Raw genomic sequence first — 21,295 nt, forward strand, 5'->3', positions numbered from 1 at the left:
GGTGAGCTTGAGTCTAGACCCATTTATTTCACAGTTGAGGTGGCCTTGAACCCCTCCCCACTCTCCTTCCAGAGAAGAGTACATGCACAGGATTGACCTTTGAGAGCTGGGAGGACTCTTAAGGTGGGGTGGCTGCAGGGGTGGGGTGATTGGCAGGTGCAGAGGGGCAAAGTCGAACAGACTGGATTTCAATAGCCTGGATTTCACCTGATGATGGGGTGGAACTCCATTTCTGTAGACACTGACTTCAGGAAGTGGAAAGAAGGGGTGGGCTTTGGTGGCCATGGACCCTGGAAGAACCCTCTGGGTACACTGGACACCTTAGTGTTGATCTCACTGATATTTAGGGCAGTTGATGGAGCCAGTTGTCCTTCACAGTCACATAAAGGGGCTGAGGGGAACTCTGGGCTTTCAGCCTAGAGTGGCAAAGTGCAGATGGGTCAGGAGAGGTGCCTTGTGGGAACCTGTTTGTGCTCTGAGCCCCAGTCCTCAGGTAGACACAGCCGCCTGGCCCAGCTTGGCCCCCAGTGTGCTGGGTAGCCTGGCGCACCCCTGCCAGCAGGGCCTGGAGCTCAGGGCGACAGCAGCATTTGGACAAGCTTCTGGAACTCCTCCCGGTGCTCATAGATGTAGACTTCTGTCTCCCAGAGGGCATTAACCAGCACTGCATCATTGACCTCATCCAGCATGATGTCTGATCCTAGTTGGGGGTTCAGTCTGTTGGGAGAAAGGGGGAGAGGGTCACTCAGGATGCTCGGCCTGGGTAGGGACGAGAACTTGGGCTGGGAAGGGGCCAGGGAACAGAGTACTGCCCTGAAGCTGGAAAGACCACATCAAGGGCTGGTGGGTACATGTGTCGATGAATGTCATTAGTGGGGAGTAGGAGCAAGGACCTCTGTTGGTGAGATGGGTGTAGGCGGGCTCACCAGGCCTGGGTGGAGTCAGGTCAGACCCAAACCTTACCTGAAGTACTGGATGCCAACCATCTCGCTCCAGGCCCGGGCCCGGTCCACAGCCCGACCATCTGGATCTGTGCACTGAGGGGAAACAGTTAGTAAGCCCGGGGTCACAGTGCCCTGCTACCCACCCTCCAAGATCCCTGGATTCTAGCCATTCATTAGCAGAGTGATCTGAACAGGTCCATGATTCTGGGCCTCAGTGACTGCCTCTCAGGATCTCTGAGTGGCAGTAAGAGCAGGGACAAAGGGTCTCCCACTCCGTACCGTGCATTTGTCTGCACACATTCTGACCTTCCACAGAGCTGTGTGCACACGGAGACCTACAGGCAAAGAACATTTGAAACCCTGGTGGGACCTGGTCAGCCTGGAGACTGAGTCTGGGCTGCCTCCCAGAATTGGGCTGATAGGGATGGACATGGCAGAGTGTGAAGGCATTGGCCAGAGATGGAGACCTGAGGGAAAGACCAGGAAAGGATACTGACTCACACAGTCTACCACCATCTTGCCCAGTTCCTTGGCTCCAAAAACAGTCTTAGCCAGTTCCCAGGGGTTGCTGGGGCGGAAGACATCTACACAGGTTACGGGCACTTGAGGGGACCTTCCTGTCCCCAGAGAGACGACTATGGAGAGTTTCTTCACCTTGTTGCCTTGGCCCTGGGGTGAGCAGGACAAAGGCAGTCAGAGATAGGGATCAGTAGGGTCAGAGAGAGGCCAAAGCTGAGTGCAAGACTGTGAGGGGCAGAGACAAGGCCTTGTACACGCAGATTCGAATCCTGGACAGCCCCTGCAGCTGTTCCCTGGAAGAGCTGGTATGGGCATGCCAATCACACCTCTAGGACAGAAGAGGGCCTGTGGGTCGAGTGGAGCGAGTCGGTGCTGAGGCTGAGCTGACTAGAGGCGGCCTTGCACTTGCTCAACCAGCTCTGCTGCCAATTTGCTGGGTAACCTTGATGGAATTCCTTCCCACTAAGGGACCCCAACACCTCAGCCTTAATAGGTTCTGACTTTGACTGGACATGTCTGAAACTGCCTGAACTCCTTCAGGAACCCACCCTATCTGCCAAGGGTGTCAGTGCTCCAGGACTATGCTGGGACTTGTGTGACTGTGGAAGCCAGCAGTGTACACCTGGCTAGGTGCCTTCAAGCAGTGCACAGGTACCAACACCCTGAGTCCCCAGGGCATTCAGATAGGCACTGCTATTGGTTGGAGGCTAGGAAACTGAGGCAGGGTCAGCTCACCCACAACACTGCTCTACCTCTCTTGGCACACAGGCCTTGTCACCCTGCTCTAACAACTTGGGTGAGGGCCACTGCCTGCCCTTGGTCACTGCCTCCACACTGCCCTGTGCCTTAGGACAGGTTCCAAGCTCAGGAGCCCTTCCCCAGACCTTAGCCCTCTCACACAGGCCTCCTCCTCCTGCCTCCGCAGGAGATCTTCCAGAACTGACACATATGGGAGAGAATCCTGTTTATGCAGTCTCCAAGCAGAATGCAAGCTCTGCAAGGCAAGCGTGTGTCCCAGCTGGGTAGTGTCAGATGTGCAGCCTCTCCATTAACAGCAGGTGCGGGCTGCCGATCCCGTCATCACAGTCGTCGCTGTGCTCCGGGTGGATGGAGCCTCACAAGTCTCCTAGCACACACTGCCCAGCAGACAGGCCTTGTGTGTTGAACAAATGGGTGAGGACATGTATCAGAGTGGTCCTCTGTCATCAGCAGTGTATGGTCGTGTCCAAATGTGACCTGAGAGGCTCTCACCTTGCGGATCATGTCCTGATTGTATTCATGGATTTCAGTCATGGCATCTAGTGTGGGGTTGTTGGCCAGCAGCCCACCATCCAGGAAACGTCCATTGGGCCGGAAGTAGGTTGGGGCTGCCCCACTGCTCCGGGCTGCTCGCCATACCAGTTGGTCTAGGGGTGGGAAAAAAGGGTGGCTCAATGACATAGACCTGTCCCTTCAGATCTCAAGGTGCAGAGGGAGGAACCAGGAAGTCTATAGAAACAGGACCCATAAGGCCTTGCTGCTGGATCTTACCATCTTGATGAAAGGCTGTGTGTCACTATGGACTTCAGGGGCCTCTTGTACTCTGTGAGGCTTAACAGCCTCCAGCAACACTTGTCCTTAGCCAACCGAGACCAGGGAAGTGATGTGGGTGTCCAGCACCTTATCTGTGACTCCTCATCCCCTACTGGCCTCAGTGAGCCCTTCCCATGGACACATCAAATACACTGACCTGCAGGCTGAGTTGGCGGCTTCAGGTTAATGTTTTGGTTGAAGCGAGGTTCCCGAATGACCTCTGGAGCATCGTAATTGCGGAACAGGTGGAGCTCTGCTGGCTGCCGGTCAGACAGTGTCCCTGTGAGCATCACCCTGAGGGAACAACAAAGGAGAGCTGGCTCAGCCACCCATCATCATCTCAACAGTTTCATGTCCAGGACCCCTGTTCTAAGTGGGCTTCTCCCTGGCTGTCCTCACACAGGTGTCTTCTATAGACCTGGGCAGCTTCATGAAGGGAATTGGCCAACTTTGCCCCACTCACTCATAGCTGTTTCCCTCTATCTAATAACCCCACTCTGGAAATTTCTGGAAATTCACCCAAGAAGGTCTCCAGGGCAGGAGATAGGCTTCACAGAGCCACCAATGGCAGCATCCATTATTAAAACAGGTGACTGGGGGCTGGAGAGATGGCTCAGAGGTTAAGAGCACTGACTGCTCTTCCAGAGATTCTGAGTTCAATTCCCAGCAACCATATGGTGGCTCATAACCACCTTGAATGAGATCTGGTGCCCTCTGCTGGCCTGCAGGCAGAAGACTGTATACATAATAAATAAACAAAATCTTAAAAAAAAAAAAGAATTAGTTTAAAACATAACAACAACAATAACAAACCAGATGACTGGGAACAACTTCACTGTCCATCGGCAAGTCAGCTGCCATAAGCCATGACTCCTTATTCACAGGGTGGCATGACACTGAAGAACAACTGAGGTTGTTCTTCACTTGCTGGGGGTATGATTGCCAAGATACAGGTATATAAGGAAAAGTAAGGTTTGGAGCAGTGCCTTCAGCATGCTGTGAGTTGTTTAAAAACAAATCAACAGGCGTGACTACTCAGCAGGTAGGGGCCAACTCTGGAAGGCCCCTGAGAGCAATGAGCAGACTACAACTCCAGGACATGGAGTGAACTGAGCTGGTGGAGAGTATCCCCCACTGTGACCTTCCACACTTTTCTTTTATGTCTTCTTTCTGCCATTTCAACAGCCCATTAAAAAAGCCCTCTTCCCACCCTGGGAGGGGGTGGGGCTGGAGAAACAGCTCAGCAGTTAAGAGCACCTGCTGCTCTTTCAGAGGACCTGAGTTCGATTCCCAAAATCCACAGGATGGCTCATAACCATCTATATATAACTTTAGTCCCAGGAGACCAGACCTCTGCTGGCCTCTGCAGGCACTGTCTGTAGTACACAGACATACATGCAGGGAAATAGTCACATACATAAAACAACAACAAAAAAGAGGGCTCCTCTTAACCCTGTAACACAAAGAGCCCAGCACAGACCCTTAAAGACTAGCATGTGTTCAGATCCTTGCATAGCATGGTTCTGTGAGCTGCAGCTCCCACCCTGGAGAGGAAGTTCATCCTGCAGGAGCTCTCAGCACCATGGCAGCTGGCCACCCTGTATACTCTGTTACAGAGCCTATATAACTGGAATCGAAGGGCACGTATGTGTCAGTGATGAGAATGGAACCCAGGGCCTCTGGAAGAATGGCCAGTGCTCTTCACTGCTGAGACATCCCTCCAGTCTAAGAGGAGCTGAGAAGATGGCTCGGTGGTCAAGAGTACTTCCTGCTTTTACAGAGGACCGAGTTTGGTTCTCAGTGCCATGTCAGGAGGCTCATAATCGCCTGTTACTCCAGCACCAGGGAATCCATAACTTCTGGCCTCCGAGGGCACCCACACACATGGGCACACACCCACATACACAATGAAAAAATAAATATTTTTTTAAAAGGATAGGACACCTGACAAGACAGAATAAATGAGGGTCAAAAGTCCACCAAGCCGGAGGTCTAATGGGAGACTTTTCTATATTGGCTTGGGACTCTGAAGGATTACACTCCCAGGATAAATACAGACCAGACACAAACATGCCGTTTTGCTGAAAAAAACATATTATTATTTTATACTTTTTTGTGTACAGGTGTTTTGCCTGCATGTATATCTATGCACTGCCTGCTGAAAACAAAAGAGGGCATCATATCCCCTAGGGCTGTAGGCTGTGAGCAGCCAAGTAGGTTCTGGGAATCAAATGTAGACCCTCCACAAGAGCAGCAAATAAACACACTCTCTCTCTCTCTTTTTTTTTTGATTTATTTATTTATTATGTATACAGTGTTCTGCCTGCCAGAAGAGGGCAACAGATCTCATTACAGATGGTCATGAGCCACCATGTGATTGCTGGGAATTGAACTCGGGACCTCTGGAAGAGCAGCCAGTGCTCTTAACCTCTGAACCATCTCTTCAGCCCCAGCAAATAAACACTCTTAACTTCTACACCATCTCTCCAGCCTCAACATGCACCTTCCTCACCCCTGGAAGGTACAGGGAAATGAAACCCTGGAATGGAACAAGGGTGGAACAAACCTGCCTGTCAACTTCTAGTTTGTGCTCAAATCATCTAGGGACAGTCCCAAAGCTTCCATGACAATAACCCCATGAAAGTAGCAGAGCCAGAGGCAAGCCTACCTCCCCAAGGAACAGCATAAAGCCCTCCACGGGAAGTGGGCCCATTCTGAGTTTCCAAGAATATGATTTTCAACACTAAGAAGCAGTGCAGACAGTAAACAGATAAACAGGGAGGGACACACAGGAGAGGTCACCAGGAGAGCTGGGAACAGAGCTCAGCAATGGAAGACACCCACTCTGGGTCAAGGCAGACTAGAGACAGCAAAACACAGGCACAAGCTGCAACAGACCACAGCACTGCAGTTAACAAACGCAGGCTTGATAACATCTTTGTTGTTGCTCTACAATGCTGGGAGCATACTAAGCAAGCACTCTATCTGCAGCCCAAGTCTCATGACATTTTCAGGGGACAGGAGGTAATATCCTGGAAGACCAAAGAGTGCTTTTCTTGGGAGGAGGGTGGGTACACACACCCATATGCACATGTACGAGAACATTTTTTTTTTTTAAGTCAATAGATGGGTTAAATAACAAAGCTACAGAGAGAATCTGTGGACTGGAAAACAGGCAAGCAATTACGCAGACTGCAACACAAAGACATCAGATGTTAGAAAGTGGGCATAGTGGCGCATGCCTTTGATTCTAGCACTCAGGAGGCAGAGGTAGGTGGATCTCTGTGAGTTCAAGGACATTCCGACAGGAAAGTCAGGGGAAGGAAGGAAGGAGGGAGGGAGGGGAGGGGGGGAAGGGAGGAAGGAAGGAAGGAAGGAAGGAAGGAAGGAAGGAAGGAAGGAAGGAAGGGAAGGGAAAAGGGGGGTAAAGATAGAAAATTAGAGAGAGGGCTGGCTGGTTGATTGGCTCAGTAGGTAAAGGCACTGGCTGTAAGTCCTGACAATCTGAGGCCGGATTCTTAGTACCCACGCGGTAGAAGGAGAGAAACAATCCTAAATGTTGTCCTCTGACCTCCATGTTCTCATTCTCTCTCTCTCTAAAGTAAATGCTAAAAATTTTAACAAGAAAATGCAAGGGAGGTTAAAAGCTCTAGAGGAGACAAGTATGCTTCTAATATGGGCTTAACTAAATTTACAGAGGAAATCCACACAAGGAGAGAGACAGGGCTGTGAGGGGTGAGGAATGAACTAGCAGAGACAAAAGTTAAAAAGATGACTCAGTATTCCAAAACCAAAGAAAGACGCCAGGGTTTGAGACCACACAGACACATCACAAGAATCCACCTCTGCATATGTCAGCATCCTAACACTGAGCAGCAACGCTGAGCAGGCAAGCAACCGGCAGAATCTACACACAAGAGACGGTGGCCTCCACGGAAGCAACAGACGGCAATTATGTGCCGAATATTAGAGCCCCTGATTTCATAAAACAAACACTAAGACATAAAAGACCACATAGGTCCTGAAATAATAATAGTATTCCACTCTTATACTTTGATAGTTCTTCCAAACCTAAAACAAATGAACCTCAGAAGTAAATATACTATGTATCTTAGAAGGTTTCTATGCTGTGATAAACACCATGACCAAAAGCAACTTGGGAAGGTTTATTTCATCTCACAGCTCACAGGGAAGTCAGGGCAGGACCATGGGGGCAGGAACTGAAGCAGAGGCCATGGAGGAACACGGCTTACTGACTTGCTCAGCCTGCACTTCCCAGAGATGGCACTGCCCTTCCCTCTGCATCAGTCATTAATGAAGACAATAGCCCACAGCCAAAGCTATTCAACAAGAATAGCTTAAAAGGAATAGCTTAAAAGGAATGAAGAAGAACCCCCGTTGCTGGGCCTTGCTCACTGCTCCACTTCCTCCAGGCAGCCCTCTCCTTTCTCTTGCTTCCAGCCACTCAGTTGGGTGACAAACACTGTTCAATGGCCTGTCTGTGTTAGAGGCCAGGGCTGCAGAGTACAAGGCTGCCATGTTCCTGCCTTTTTTTTTTTTTTTTTTCAAGACAGGGTTTCTCTGTGGCTTTGGAGGCTGTCCTGGAACTAGCTCTTGTAGACCAGACTGGCCTTGAACTCACAGAGATCTACCTGCCTCTGCCTCCCGAGTGCTGGGATTAAAGGCACGTGCCACCACCCACCCGGCACCTTTTTAAACTCATAGCGTAGCCAAGAATGTGGGCCTTGCTGCAGGCATGTCTTCAGAGCCACAGGCATGTCTTCAGAGCCGCAGGCATGTCTTCAGAGCTGCAGGCATGTCTTCAGAGCTGCAGGCATGTCTTCAGAGTTGCAGGCATGTCTTCAGAGCTGCAGGCATGTCTTCAGAGCTGCAGCATATCTTCAGAGCTGCAGGCATGTCTTCAGAGTTGCAGCATGCTGCAGGCTCTTCTGGGGCCTCTTTAGCAGCTTCCCTGCCTGCTGTTTAGCTTACTTCTCTCCCAGCTGGAAGGGAAGTTAGCTCCAGCCTTTCTACCCTGGGGTGGCTCTCCTCCTTCCCTTCCATGGGCACTGCAGAGCTGGTCCAGCAGATACCATGTGACAGAACAATGAACAAGCACGGTCTGGTATGGCAATATCCCATGAAAGGTTAAGGAGTTCACTAGGCCTGCCAAACCTGTCCAGCTGACTTGGAAAAAGCAGGCCCCACTCTCTCCAGGAAGCTCCAGGCCACCAGCTCTGGCCCTCCCAGTCCCTTTCCTCTCCATGGGTACAGACAGTCTCCTCATGTTCCCAGGAGAGGCCCCTCATCTAGACGGGATGAGGTACTGTCCTGATCCCCAGATTTGGGCAGGCAGGAAACGTGGCTTACTTGGGTTTTTTGACATCTGTCATCTTGGTGTGCTCCCCAAACTCCCGCTTCAGGAACTCCTCCAGGGGTCCAGACTCATAGGGCCGTGAGCCCCGAAACACCTCATCTTTCATACGGAAGTACACACCACGCATATAGGCCATGGACTTACCTAGGAAGAAAAGATGAAGAGATGGAGAGACCCCTGTGGGATGGCAGCGCGCTAAGCATGGGCAGGCTTCAGGAAGCATGGGCAGGCACTGGCAAGAGGTGGTAAAGGGATGCATCTGTCAAAGGGCTAGTGGAGCACAAACTTCCGGGCCCTCCTGTAAAACCTGCCCACATAGGCAGAAACCCTTTTAGGGTTCTCTACTTAAATTTGTATCACTAAAAAGGGTCTTGAAGATATAGAACTATACAAAGCTGGTCCCATTTCCCTGTCACAGTAAAAGAGGAACAGCACTGTCCTCTAAGCCTGCAGGCCAGACAGGCTATGGGGAGGTGTCCAGTCATTTCACAAGCTCCTCAGGGCCCAGGGCGTGCAAGCAGAGGGGCCTGCTGAAGCAGGCCTTGTGTCTGTCTGAGGTTGAACTGGGCAGCTTCTCATTCCCCTGCCATAGCTCTTCCAATCTGAAGATGAGCTGGGACTTCTGCCCGTTCTGCAGGAGGAAAATCCCATGCACTATGGGTAGAGCAGGTCCTCTCACAGGCCAGGAGGGACTCTGGGGAGCTGGGCTGACTCCTCAAAGCCAACCCTGGCTTTGGTCTGATGTGCAGTAAGGCCCTCTCTGGTCATCAGATTCCCTGTGTGCTCACCCCACAGAAACAGGGCAAGAATCTTCACACAAGTGAAGCACTTGGCACTAGACCATCGCAGATGATCAAACCTCAGAAGCTCTCCCTGGTAGAAGACTTCCTTTCCAGAGCCTCACAGGAAATGGCCCCCACAGCTCCCTAGGATGGCTGTGCCCATATTCCTGTGGCCTCACTCCAGGGCCCTGCAGATGCAGGTGCCTGTACCCCTTTCTCACCAGGAGCTTCCTGAAGCCAGGACTCAGTTCCACATCCTCAGAGCCCATGAGTACTCATGATGCCTATACTTAGGGTGGAGGGAGGTGTCCTCCCCTGGTGCCTCCAGGGCCTTAGGTCACCAGGATCCTGATTTTGGCAGGTACTTTGGTAAAAACAGGATCTGGCAAACAGCCAGGCAAGGAGTACCACTTGGGGAGGTGGAGACCAGGGACAAGGCCTATAGGGATACAGCTGAGCCTTAGTCTAGGAATGTCCAATCAGCCAGCACCACCCAGCTCAATCACTCCCCAGAGGAGATGCCAGGCCACCTGAATGGCAATGCTGGCCCTATATGGCAACCTCCAGTTATTCCAAATGCCTGTACTTATGCAAGGCTAGCTCAAAGGAGGCAGACTAGTGGCCTGTGAGGTGATGGGCTGAGTCTAGGGAAACCCTTCAGCCTGGGTTCTACCACAATTGTGCCATGCACCTCTGGCACACCCCAGACAGGGTCTTGACTGTCCAAGCAACCCAGGGATCTGGCATCCTGTGACTCACTTATTATCCCAGAAATGCCCATTCTGTCCACTAAAGGTGTTTCTACTGGCAGCAGCTAGCAGGGTCTATGGTGCTGGCTTGCAGGAGTGTGGAGGTGAACAAAGACCACTGAGACATAAAACCCTCCTAAACTGGCTTTGTACTCTGATCTGTGAGGCCAGATGGCCTGCTTGCCCACCCCACCATGCCCAGAGGCTATGCTCACTGTGCAGAATGGCCAGGGCCAGGATGCCCCCAGTGCTGGTTCCTGCCACCCAGTCGAAGAGGTCCTTGGTGGCCACACCTGAGGCCTTCTCGATGGCAATGAGGAGTTGGATGATGACCAGGCCTTTCACGCCCCCTCCGTCCAGGCAGAGCAGGTGATCATGGCTGCAGTGAGGATAGCAGTGGGCCAAGAGGGTATCATGATAGCACTCTCGACCTCATGTCCCCTGAGCTGCACAGCAGGGGACACATGAACAAAGCAATGGAGCCTGCCTTGGAGCCTACTTGCTATTGGGCATGGAACCAGGTGGGTAGGAAAGAAGTGTTTCAGACGTGCAAAGGGAAAGGAAGGGTGGGGAACAAGGAGGAGGCCGGGGTAGGGATGGGGTGAGGAGCAGGGTGGCAAGTGGGATAAGGAGTGGGGTAGGGAGCATGATGGGTGAGGAGCTTGGCTTCCGAGTCATACATTCTTGCAGGCTTGTGCAACCCGCAGCCTGTGAGTTGCATGTGGCTGAGGACAGCTATGTGACTTAAGGCATAAGGGGTGTGTGTGTGTGTGTGTGTGTGTGTGTGTATGTGTGTGTGTGTGTGTGTGTGTGTGTGTGTGTGTGTGATTTTGATGTTATAATACAATTACATGGTTCTTGTGCATGAACTCTGTAGATGACTATGTCAAGTCTCATTGTTAAAAGGTTGTACACTTGGGCTGGAGAGATGGCTCAGAGGTTAAGAGCATTGGCTGCTCTTCCAGAGGTCCTGAGTTCAATTCCCAGTAACCACATGTTGGCTCACAACTATCTGTAATGAGATCTGTTGCCCTCTTCTGGCCTGCAGGGTACATGCAGGCAGAATACTGTATACATAACAAATAAATAAACTTAAAGAAAAAAAAAGAATTGTTTAAAAAAAAAAAAGGTTGTACACTCTTGCCCAGCCCAGCCCAGTCCCAAAGATGGCAGAAAATGCAAGGTGCCAGGCCTCTATGAACATGCCCTGGGACACTTGCTGTCTATGTTCAACCCTCCCTTTAGGCTCATTTTCTCCTCTCAGTTTTATGATTTTGTTATGTTTTTGGTGTTGTGAGATAAGAGTCTCACAGTATCTCAGGCTGGTCTTGAATTCACAATCCTCCTTCCCCAGTCTTGAGCTGTGAGATTTACAAATATGTGCCACCATGCCTGGCTTCTCAGTTTAATTACTGCCTGTAAGAACTCAATTGTGATTGTTGGCATTAACTGTCAGCTTGACACAACTGCTGAATGGCCTGAGAATAGTCTTGATGAGAGACTGCCCATACTGGGTTGGCCTGTTCAGATCTGTAGGAGAGGAAGACCCCAGCCCATTGTGGGCAGCACCATTCCCTAGTTAGCGGGACCTGAACTCTGTACAAGAGGAGGAATCAAGCTGAGCACAAACAAGACAGTGAGTATGGGTGCACTGATTTCTCTCTGCTCTTGAATGTAGATGTGATGTGACTAGTTGTTTGAAATTCCTATTTTGACTCTTCACAGTGATGGACTGTACCTGGGATTAGAAGATGAAACAGACTCCTTTCTCCCATGAGCTGTTTTCTGACTGCTGCTTTACTACAGTAGCAGAAATGAGATTGGGATACCCACTCAGTGCCAGCAGGATTATCTGGAACAGCTGCCACAGCCCCTAACTCCTTGTGGTGGTCCTGCCAGCCTCTGAAGCAACCATTGTTTGATCACACTCCACCTCTGGACGACAAGCTCCCATCTCTGTCTCTGCCCTATCTCCCAGGCCTACCTTCTACAATGCGCCAGGGCACACAACCAGGAAGCAAAATCTGAGGAGGGAGGAAGTCAGGTTGGGAAGCCAGTAGCAGAGGGAAGGAGATGCAGGCATCTCTCCAGAAGGGGTTCAGTCCACCTTCTCCCCATAAATCATAAAGCCAAGGCAAAGACAATGGGACTATATACACTGCATGAGGCCAAGCTCAACCCTGCTGCAAGGCCCTGTGCTGGTCTCTGGAGGGGGCATCATCTGTCACTAAGGAGCCGCCACAAATCCGAAGACTTGGTCTCTACCATGACGGTGCACAGCTAGGAGAAAGCCTCCCAGCACGCGGTGGGGATGAGGAACAAGTCCACTGAGAGCTCCAGGAGAACTTTCACATATCAGCCTGGTCCTCAGTCTACTTACATTCGCTTCTCATCCCTCATGGAGCTCAGGATGAATGCTGGCTTCCGGGCTCGGGAGATGGGCATGAGGTCCTGAAGCTCTGTGGGGACAGGGCAGGACACTCTGGGGCCAGCAGATCTCTCCCAGACCCCACAGGTCTCTAGAGCAAACAGAACTGTGCCCCGTCCTTATGTACATCTCGAACTCACATTCCACCGCCCCCAGCATCGCCTCCTGCTCCAGGAGGGGCTCTCTGCTCCAGGATAAAGCTAAGCTAGATGCCATGGGCCTGCTAGCGGAGCTGGCGTGAGGAGGGAGCCTGATGCTTTGGGAAGGGCTCCCCACCTGTCCAGCTAGCTCCCAGAAACTTCTCGATCCCACCTACAACCTTGAAGCCTGACCTCTCAGGTGTGTCCTGTCATCTGTCAGAGCAGATGCTGCTGACAGCCACCCATGCCTTGACCACAGTCTTTCAGCCAAAAGGGCCAAGCTCCACAAATGAAGGGAAACATCCCAGTCATCCCTCAGACTACCCTTGTCCTGTCCCAGGTCTAGAAACTTCCTCCATGCCTCTGGGCTCAGATCCGCCCATCTGCTCCATCTAGTCGCCACCCTCTGTATACAAGCCCCACTCCCAGCCCCAGGTCACCCTGCATGACTGGGTTGACAGCCACTGTGCAGTGAGGCTACAGGCAGCAAGGTAGGTGGGTGCCAGCAGGGCTTCTTAGCACGCACATGCCATGGAGCAGGCAAGGTACACATGCAGGGGAATGACCAGCAAGACAGCAGATGGGGCCAGAGACAGGGTGTAGGGACGGCGCCTATGCCTGGGTATGCAGCTTGAGAAGGGGTGGGGTGGGGTGTGGAGGTCTAGCTACAGTAGAGTAGGGCAGGCTCAGCGGCTTCTTTAGGCTCAGGCATTACCCATTCACCGCTGCACACCAGGCCCACCATCCAGCCTGGTTTGAGTGACTGCCTGCCTGTGAATGGAGAGAAAAAGGTGGGTGCTGGGGGATTTCAGCTTTTCTGCCCTCCAGAGCTCTGGGCCTGGCTAGGTTGGCAGGCAGAGTTGGGATTGGGGTTTCTACCTCCACAGTTAGAGACGTTTGGCTGCTTAAGACTCAGTTCTGTTTAAGGACTCTCACTCCCAAACATCTTAGGTCCCTGGGTGGGCCAGAACACAGAAGGCCCCGAACAGGTCCCCATCTACTCTAGGACTGTCTCTAAGGGCATCAGTGACACACAGCAGCAAATGTTGGCTTCTTGACCACTTCAAAAAGCCTGTAAGTGCCAGGTGGTGGTGGCACACGCCTTTAATCCCAGCACTTGGGAGGCAGAGACAGGTGGATCTCTGTGAATTTGAGGTCAGCCTGGTCTACAAATTGAGTTCCAGGACAGCCCGGGCTACACAGAAATACCCTGTCCTGAAAAACAAAAACAAGCCCCCCCACACACACAAAAAAAAAAAAAAGGAAAAAAGAAGCCTGTAAGTAAGTGAAGGAGCCAGCAGGGGGCATATCAAGTCTTATGCTACCCAGATTTAAACAATGTGAGAAGTTGGAGCCAGGTGGCCTAGCAGCTCACCAAACCACCCACCCTTCCCTCTCAGGGAATGGGAAGCTGGGACAGTGCCCACCTGAGAAGTACCATTGGAAATAGTCACCCTGAGCCCATGTCCAGGGCATCCTCTCAGGGATCTCACCTAGTGACCTGGTAGGCCTCAAGGATCTGTGGGTCATTTGGTAGCCCACACTGGTTGATAAAGCTTGGCCCTCCTCCCTTCAACTATTTCTGCCCTGAAGCCCTGTTCCTTTTAGTGGGGGCTTCTGGGATTCAAGGGCCCAGAGCTGAGGAGTCGGGAGGGAAAACAGTGGCCTACCTAGGTTGTTTAAGCTGATTGCTGGGGGCTGAGTTTTGTCCAGGGAGAAGATGGGGTGAGGTGTTGCTGCAGAGCTCTGGTCCGTGGGGACCCCCTGGATGAGTGGGAAGCGGTGGTCAGCACCCACAGTTCTCAGCAGACTCAAGAGCGCCTTCCTGGTAATCACTTGTCAGGGTTTGGGAAGGAGAGATGGCAGAGGGTAGACATGGCGTCAACTAGCAAGTGAGACCCTCCCTCTTTACACATGGTCCTCATCTAGCAGGTGGCCTGGCCATGTGGGGTAACTACCCTAAATGGCATGTTGACTGGTCTGTTACATCAAAGCAGCCTCCTGGCACCAGGGAAGGGGTGAGGAGGACTGTGGGATATGGCATGAGGGGGGCAGAGTCATCCCAGTTACTGTAGGCATTCCATCTCTCCTTCACCAGCTGTGATGCAAAGCTATTAACTCCATGGTCAGCAGTTCTCAAAAAAAAAAAAAAAAACAAAAAAAAACAAAAAAAAAACCAAAAAAACAAGGGCTGTCCCTTGCAGAGTCCCAGAGGGATGAGCCAGCCAATGGCACCAATCCCAGGAAACAGAGGAGACCTCGGATAGGTTGCCACAACTAGCACCTTCACCTGCTTCCACCTTGGGCTCCCTGTCTTTTCTGCAGGGTTAGCTCTGAACCCAGGGCTGGGCAGAGCTGGAGAAGGGAGAAGAGGGAAGAAGGGGGAGGGGGAGGGGAAGGGAAGGGAAGAAGAGGGGGGAGGGAGGAGGAGGGGGCCCATCTAGGTTGTTTAAGCAGATGGTGGGGCTGAGAGAAGAGGCCAAACAATCAGGGCCACACCCATGCTAACCCTATACTCATGCAAGCATTCCAGAAGGGATGTAGGCTTCTATGAAGGGAAGCTGCCTCCTATAACTCTGAGGCTAAGCACAGTGGATAGGGGCAGCAATGCACATGCGAGTCTATGTATGCACCCAGCATGTATGCAGTGTGGGCATATGTGAACATGCATGGCACATGCAATGACCCTATGCTTGCTCTGCTGCTGTGGACCTGGTCCTATCCGCACTGGGAGCCTGAACACACTCACCCTGAGGTGAGGACCATGCTCAGGAAGCCCTGGGTGGGCCTGCATCTCCTGTACTGTCTTTGGGGAAAGAGGCCACTCAGCAGGGAGCAGCCAGGCCAATCTGATACCTTACAGCTGGAACTTTCCTCCTCAGTTTCCATGCCCCCTCCCCAACTCTGGTCCCAGACTGCAGAACACATACGTTTGCTGATCTTGGAGGCCATGAAGGCAGGAGTCTCCCCAAAGTCATTAGGGGTATCCACTTCTGCCCCAAATACAATGAGGGCTTTGATCATCTCCATGTTATCTTTCTGTTGGGAAAAGAAGATGAGAGAAATAAGCAACAGCCCAAGACACCACCTACCGACTCCCTCACAGAGACTTGCAGCAGCATGAGGAGACACCGGGGTCCCCTGACATGACAGAGAACAAGGCTTGAAGACTGGTGTTGTCACCAATGACCTTCAGAGCACCCCTCAGGGAGCGCCCAAGAGCTCAGGAAGAAAATGGAAGAACCCTGGAGCAGATGAAGTCCTGAGTGGATGTGTGTTACTGACATGGTGTAGCGACAAGGACCCCAGTGGGAATGCTGAAACCTTCCCAAGTTAGACTCAGGATTGGAAAGTCTTCCTCTCATTTGCAGACGTTGACAATGTGCAAATATCAGCAACCGCAGCTTCCTCCTCCCGTATGACAGCAACCTGAGACCATGCTCCAACGGAGACCCCCACTGAGACTAGCTAACCCCTCCTCTTGCGGCTGCTGGCCCAGCAGAGTCAGCACAGCCCACCCCACCCCACCCCAGCTTTTCTGTATGTACATCTGTTGCTTCTTCATTCCCCTACACCCAGTAGAGTTTCAAGGACCAGCTGACCCGGAAAGATTCACCCCACCTCTTCCTCACAGCAAGCAATGTACCTGAACTGACAACCCAGGAGCCATAGTGGGGTGGTTTGAACAAGAATGGCCCCCACAGGCTCATATATTTGAATGCTTAGTCACCAGGAAGTGGAGCTCTTTGATAGGATTAGAAGGATGAGGAGTAAGTGTGGTCTTGTTGGAAGTGTATCACTGGGGGTAGGCCTTGAGGTTTCAAAAGCCCATGCTAGGCCCAGGTTGGACACACACACACACACACACACACACACACACACACACACACACACACACACACACACACACACCACTTGTGGATCAGGATGTAGCTCTCAGTTATTTCTTTAGCCTGCCACCGTGCTCTCTGTCATGATGACTAACAATGGACTAAGGCTCTGAAACTGTAAGCAAGCTCCCAATTAAATGAGTTGCCTTGGCCATGCTGTCTTCACAGCAACAGTAAGGCATCTGGGGACATGAAAGGGCCAAATGCTGCCAACACTCAGGAGCAATACAGGATGCATGAGGACTGCGATGCCATCTTGCCTGTCCACTCCCCCAGGGGCAGCCTTTAAGGGAGTAACTTCCCGCCCTCAGAGTCCCATGCAGCTAACCCTTGGGCAGGCAAGCACAAACCAAAGGACTGGCTGCCTGGAAACCTAAACTCTATTCTAAGAGCCTGATTTTCCTGCCAAGGGTCTGCAGTGGTACCCAGAATTCTCTTTTCCAAGTAGTTCATGTTCCATTTGGATTTATAGGGACACAGGCAAATACGTGTGTTCTGGTCACCCAAGTCTTTCTTTTCTGGATTTTTACATATGCACTTAAGGTATTGCTATAATAGGGTCTCCAAATAAACTTACATGTGTTTAAAATTAAACAAGCTTATGGGGCTGGAGAGATGGCTCAGTGGTTAAGAACACTGACTGCTCTTCCAGAGGACCCGGATTCAATTCCCAGCACCCATATGGCAGCTCACAACTGTCTGTAACTCCAGTTCCAGAGGATCTGACTCCCCCACACAGACATACATGCAGGTAAAACACCACTGCACATAAAATAAAAATAAAGTATTAAAGATACCAGCTGAGTGTGGCAGTGCACTTGGAGGGCTGCGTTAGGGGGGTGCCACAATTTCAAAGCCAGTCTGGATTGTAAAGCAAGACCTTGTTGGGGGAGGGGAGAATAAATTCACTTGAAGAAGTGATTAAATATAAAACGGTCAAAATGGCCAGTAACTTACCAAAAACTGGAAAAATGGTTCATATGTGACAGTACAGGGAACAAAACCACATCAACAGCTCTCAGAGTAAAGCCTGGGGGACCCATAAGCTTAGGAGAACATTCCAGACAGTCTGTGAAGTTTTTTTTCAAGGCAGGGTTTCTCTGTGGCTTTGGATTCTGTCCAGGAACTAGCTCTTGTAGACCAGGCTGGTCTTGAACTTACAGAGATCTCCGCCTGCCATTGCCTCCCGAGTGCTGGAATTAAAGGCATGAGCCACCACCTCCTGGCCAGCCAGAAGTCTTTTGTGTAGCAGTTCACAACTACATGTGCTCCCTCAGAAAATGAAGGAAGAAAGGAAGGAAGGAAGGAAGGAAGGAAGGAAGGAAGGAAGGAAGGAAGAAAGGAAGGAAAAGAAAAAGACCAGCTCTGCTGAAGGATGCATCAGTAAGAATTAGACAACTGTGTGAGTTACCAACTCAACCAGCTGCTTTGGTTGGTGGAAGGTAGGAAAGACTGCCAAATAAACAAACTAGCAGTGTTCAGCCTTAGGCAAAAAATGAAGGCAATGCCAGGCATGGTGGTATACGCCTTTAATCCCAGCACTAAGAGGCAGAAAGAGAAGGATCTTTGAGATTGAAGTCAACCTGGTCTACAGAGTGAGTTCTAGGTCAGTCAGGGATACATAGAGAGCTCTTGTTTCAAAACAAAAACAAAACAAAAAATGAATGCAGTGAGCCTGTCGCTTTAAGAAAGCAAATGACTATTTTTTTGCTCATGATAAAATTTAAACTTTCAACTGGGCAGTAGTGGTGCAGGCCTTTAATTCCAGCACTCAGGAGGCAGAGGAAGGTGAGTTCGAGGCCAGCCTAGTCTACAGAATAAGTTCCAGTACAGTCAGAAACTCTGTCTCAGGAAAAAATAATTCAAACTTTCAAGGAAAAAAAATCATATCTGCCTATGCTATGATGGGCTTAACCATTTCCTCACATTGAAAGGCTTTCCAGATACGCATTCATTGCACCAGGGTTTTCCAATCGCAATACGAAGTCATGAATGTATAAGGGGATCTCTGCTAAGTACAAGAGGAGCCAGGGGCAGTGGTGTCACAAAGTTCAGGGAGATGGCTTCAGAGAGGCCTCTGTGTTCGTTCATTTGGCATGTCAGAAACTGCCACATGACAAGTTCTGGCATAGCATCAAAGCAACTCAGCAAACATCTAAAAAGGTGTGTACTTTCCAGCCATGGGAGGTGGGGGGGGTTTGGGGGGGGATGGGGGGGATCCAGAACTTCTGATGTGTTTTTACATGTCCCAGGAGACATGAGGATTCATGGTTTTCTGCATAAAAGGATTCACAAAAGTTTCACAGCATGTAAAATAATGTTGCCTTTTTTCACTCATTAATTTTTTTTTTGGTTTGGAAAATAAAGTTTTTCATAGAAATGTTACTGTTAGCTAGGTGTGGTGGTACATACCTTTGATCCCAGCACTTGGCAGGGCAGGCAGAGGCAGGTGGATCTGTGAGTTTGAGGCCAGCCTGGTTTACAGAGCCAGGGCTACACAGAGAAACCCTGTCTTGAAAAAAACAAAACAACAAACAACAAGGAAAAGAAAAGGAAGGGAGGGAGGAAGGGAGGAAGGGAGGGAGGAAGGGAGGAAGGGAGGAAGGGAGAGAGGGAGGGAGGGAGGGAGGAAGGGAGGGAGGAAGAGGGAGGGAGGAGGGAGGGAGGGAGGGAGGGAGGGGAGGGAGGAGAGAGGAGGGAGGGAGGGAGAGAGGAGGAGGGAGGGAGGGAGGGAGAGAGGGAGGGAGGAAGAAAAGAAAAGGAACACATGTTACTGATGCATGTGCCTGGTTTTTACTTTTGAGATAGTCTTACCATGTAGCCCAGGCTGGCCTTGAGTGGTGAGCCTCCTGTTGCTGCCTGAGTCTTGAATTTCAGTGCACTACCAGCCAGCTGTTGGTGGTGCACACCTTTAATCCCAGCACTCGGGAGACAGAGGCAGACGGATCTTTGTGAGTTCAAGGCCAGCCTGGTCTATAAGTGCTAGTTCCAGGACAACTAGGGCTACACAGAGAAAGCCTGTCTTGAAAAATCAAAAAACAAAACAAATAAGTGTACTGCCACACCTTTTTTGTTTCTGACAGTCTCATATTGCCCAGGCTGGCCCTGAATACTGTGTAGCTGAAGGTGGTCTTGAACTTAGCCTTTAGCTCCTGGAGTATGCTACCATGCCTATATTTTTAGCTTGGCCATTTTTCAAAAGTATAAATGGACCAAATAAATCAAAAAGTTGGAGAACTGCAGAACTAGATTCTTCCACGGGTCTAGCCTGTGCTAACAACCTCCCTGGTCTTATTAGACTTTCAGCCTCTTGGGCAATGTGCCCATGACAGTCATGGTACAAAATAGGCTGTCCTTTACTGTGGGCTAAGGCTTCCCTCAGCGTGTCATCTGAGGCTACGTGGATAGCAGGTGGTGCTCTTCCCACAATGGGCTAAGAAGCTCATACTCTTGCTCACCACACTAGAGTGCTTTAAGGCTGAAGTCGGTCTCCTAACAACCAATGGCTGCCCCCAGGTGCTTTGGGCTAAGGGAGGAGGCCTGTCTGACGATGCAGCAGCCAAGGAAAGGACTCTGCTGTTCCTTCCACACCCCCACAACAGCCGGCGGAGCCAGCACAGGGAGGCCATGTGGCCACAGGCTCACCGAGATGGCCAGGTGCAGCGGCGTGTTCCCATGCTCCCCTGGGGTGCCTGCGTTGGCCCCGTAGGTCAGCAGCACCATGACGCAGTCAAAGCGGTTCCGCATCACTGCCACATGCAGGGCTGTGTTCCCCGCAGCGCTTGTGCTGTCCACATCACAGCCCCGCTTCAGCAGCATCCGGGCCATCTGGGGACACAGACCGGGTGGCACTCAGGGGCAGCCTCCTGGGCAGCCCTCCAGGATAAGCAAAGGAAGAGAAGTCCAGAGGCAGGCCCCAGGTCTAAGAGTGACCTTAGCCCTTAACCCACACATACCAGCTCCTCAGGAACCAGGTGACATATACGTGAAGATGCACAAATTGATTCCAGATGCTTCTGTTCCCTTCCTGCAGCTACAAAGGGGTCTCTGGGCCAGGTCCCATAGCACTGACTCCCTGAGGTCCTCCCCGGGATATGTCCCAGGGGCCTTTGCATGGTATCCTGGCTTACTTTCAACTGTGAGGAGGACAGTGCTGAACCTAAAGCCCGGCCAGCCCTTCCTGTAGCGTGATCCTGGACCCATCACTGCAGGGCCAGCTCTTCAGTCCTGACAGGGGACACACTTGCATGCCTCACAGATGTGGCATTGAAGGAATACGTGTGAAAAAGCTGGTGTCCCATAGAGGTGGTAGCCCAGCCCTCCTGCCTATCACATGCAAGTACAGGCCAGGGTGTTGGTGGCCCACATGTGTTGCTAAGCTAGGCTACCTGGGCATCCTCTCAGGACAGAGCCACTGGGAGACCTCAGCTTGGGTGGCCACCAGGCTCTGAGTGGGGGCTGCTGTGCCCAGTGGCCATATCACCATTGCCCCCTTCTACATGTAAGGCACAGTTTTCCATTCATTGCCTTGTTAACTTCCCAAGACCTCCAAAGTCAGGCAGCAGGGTCCCCAGTCATGGACAAGGAATCAAGGCCACCAACCAGTGAGCAGCAGGACAGTGGTGGGACCTCAACTGTTCCTGGGCATGTCTGCCATGCACCCTTGTGAGACTTGTCACCAAGTGCCACTGTCATCCCCTCTCAGGCATCTCCTCTGCCATGCTCTGCCTCTCACAAACTGACTCTGCCTACCTCGGCATTCTTGGCCCAGTGGAGCGGGCTGGCTCCATAGCGAGGATCCTTGCTGTGGATCTGGCTGCTGTCCATGCTGATAATCATTTCAGCACACCTGGGGTGAGAGCAGGACAGTGAGGGACACTGAACTGGGACACCC

At 51.4% G+C, this 21,295-nt stretch overlaps 1 protein-coding gene across 4 annotated transcripts in view; it reads right to left on the minus strand.

Moving 5' to 3' along the window:
• Window positions 1-7: 7 nt before the first annotated feature.
• The window catches only part of Pla2g6 (phospholipase A2 group VI), a 95,883-nt gene continuing 74,595 nt past the window's right edge, over window positions 8-21,295 (minus strand). For 2 of the 4 annotated variants that reach the window (XM_035440763.1, XM_035440762.1), the window contains 11 exons: window positions 21,154-21,250; window positions 20,047-20,229; window positions 15,442-15,550; window positions 12,324-12,402; window positions 10,159-10,322; window positions 8,406-8,556; window positions 3,193-3,329; window positions 2,715-2,869; window positions 1,446-1,613; window positions 964-1,037; window positions 573-717 (listed from right to left, as the gene is read on the minus strand). In XM_035440763.1, the coding sequence (XP_035296654.1) occupies window positions 573-717; window positions 964-1,037; window positions 1,446-1,613; window positions 2,715-2,869; window positions 3,193-3,329; window positions 8,406-8,556; window positions 10,159-10,322; window positions 12,324-12,402; window positions 15,442-15,550; window positions 20,047-20,229; window positions 21,154-21,250 (1,462 nt within the window). Of the gene's footprint in view, window positions 718-963; window positions 1,038-1,445; window positions 1,614-2,714; window positions 2,870-3,192; window positions 3,330-8,405; window positions 8,557-10,158; window positions 10,323-12,323; window positions 12,403-14,181; window positions 14,347-15,441; window positions 15,551-20,046; window positions 20,230-21,153; window positions 21,251-21,295 lie in introns of all 4 variants that reach the window. The other 2 variants (XM_027403992.2, XM_027403995.2) reach the window with 2 other exon arrangements.

Source organism: Cricetulus griseus, chromosome 2 (genome assembly GCF_003668045.3).
Source record: "Cricetulus griseus strain 17A/GY chromosome 2, alternate assembly CriGri-PICRH-1.0, whole genome shotgun sequence".
NCBI lineage: Eukaryota > Metazoa > Chordata > Mammalia > Rodentia > Cricetidae > Cricetulus > Cricetulus griseus.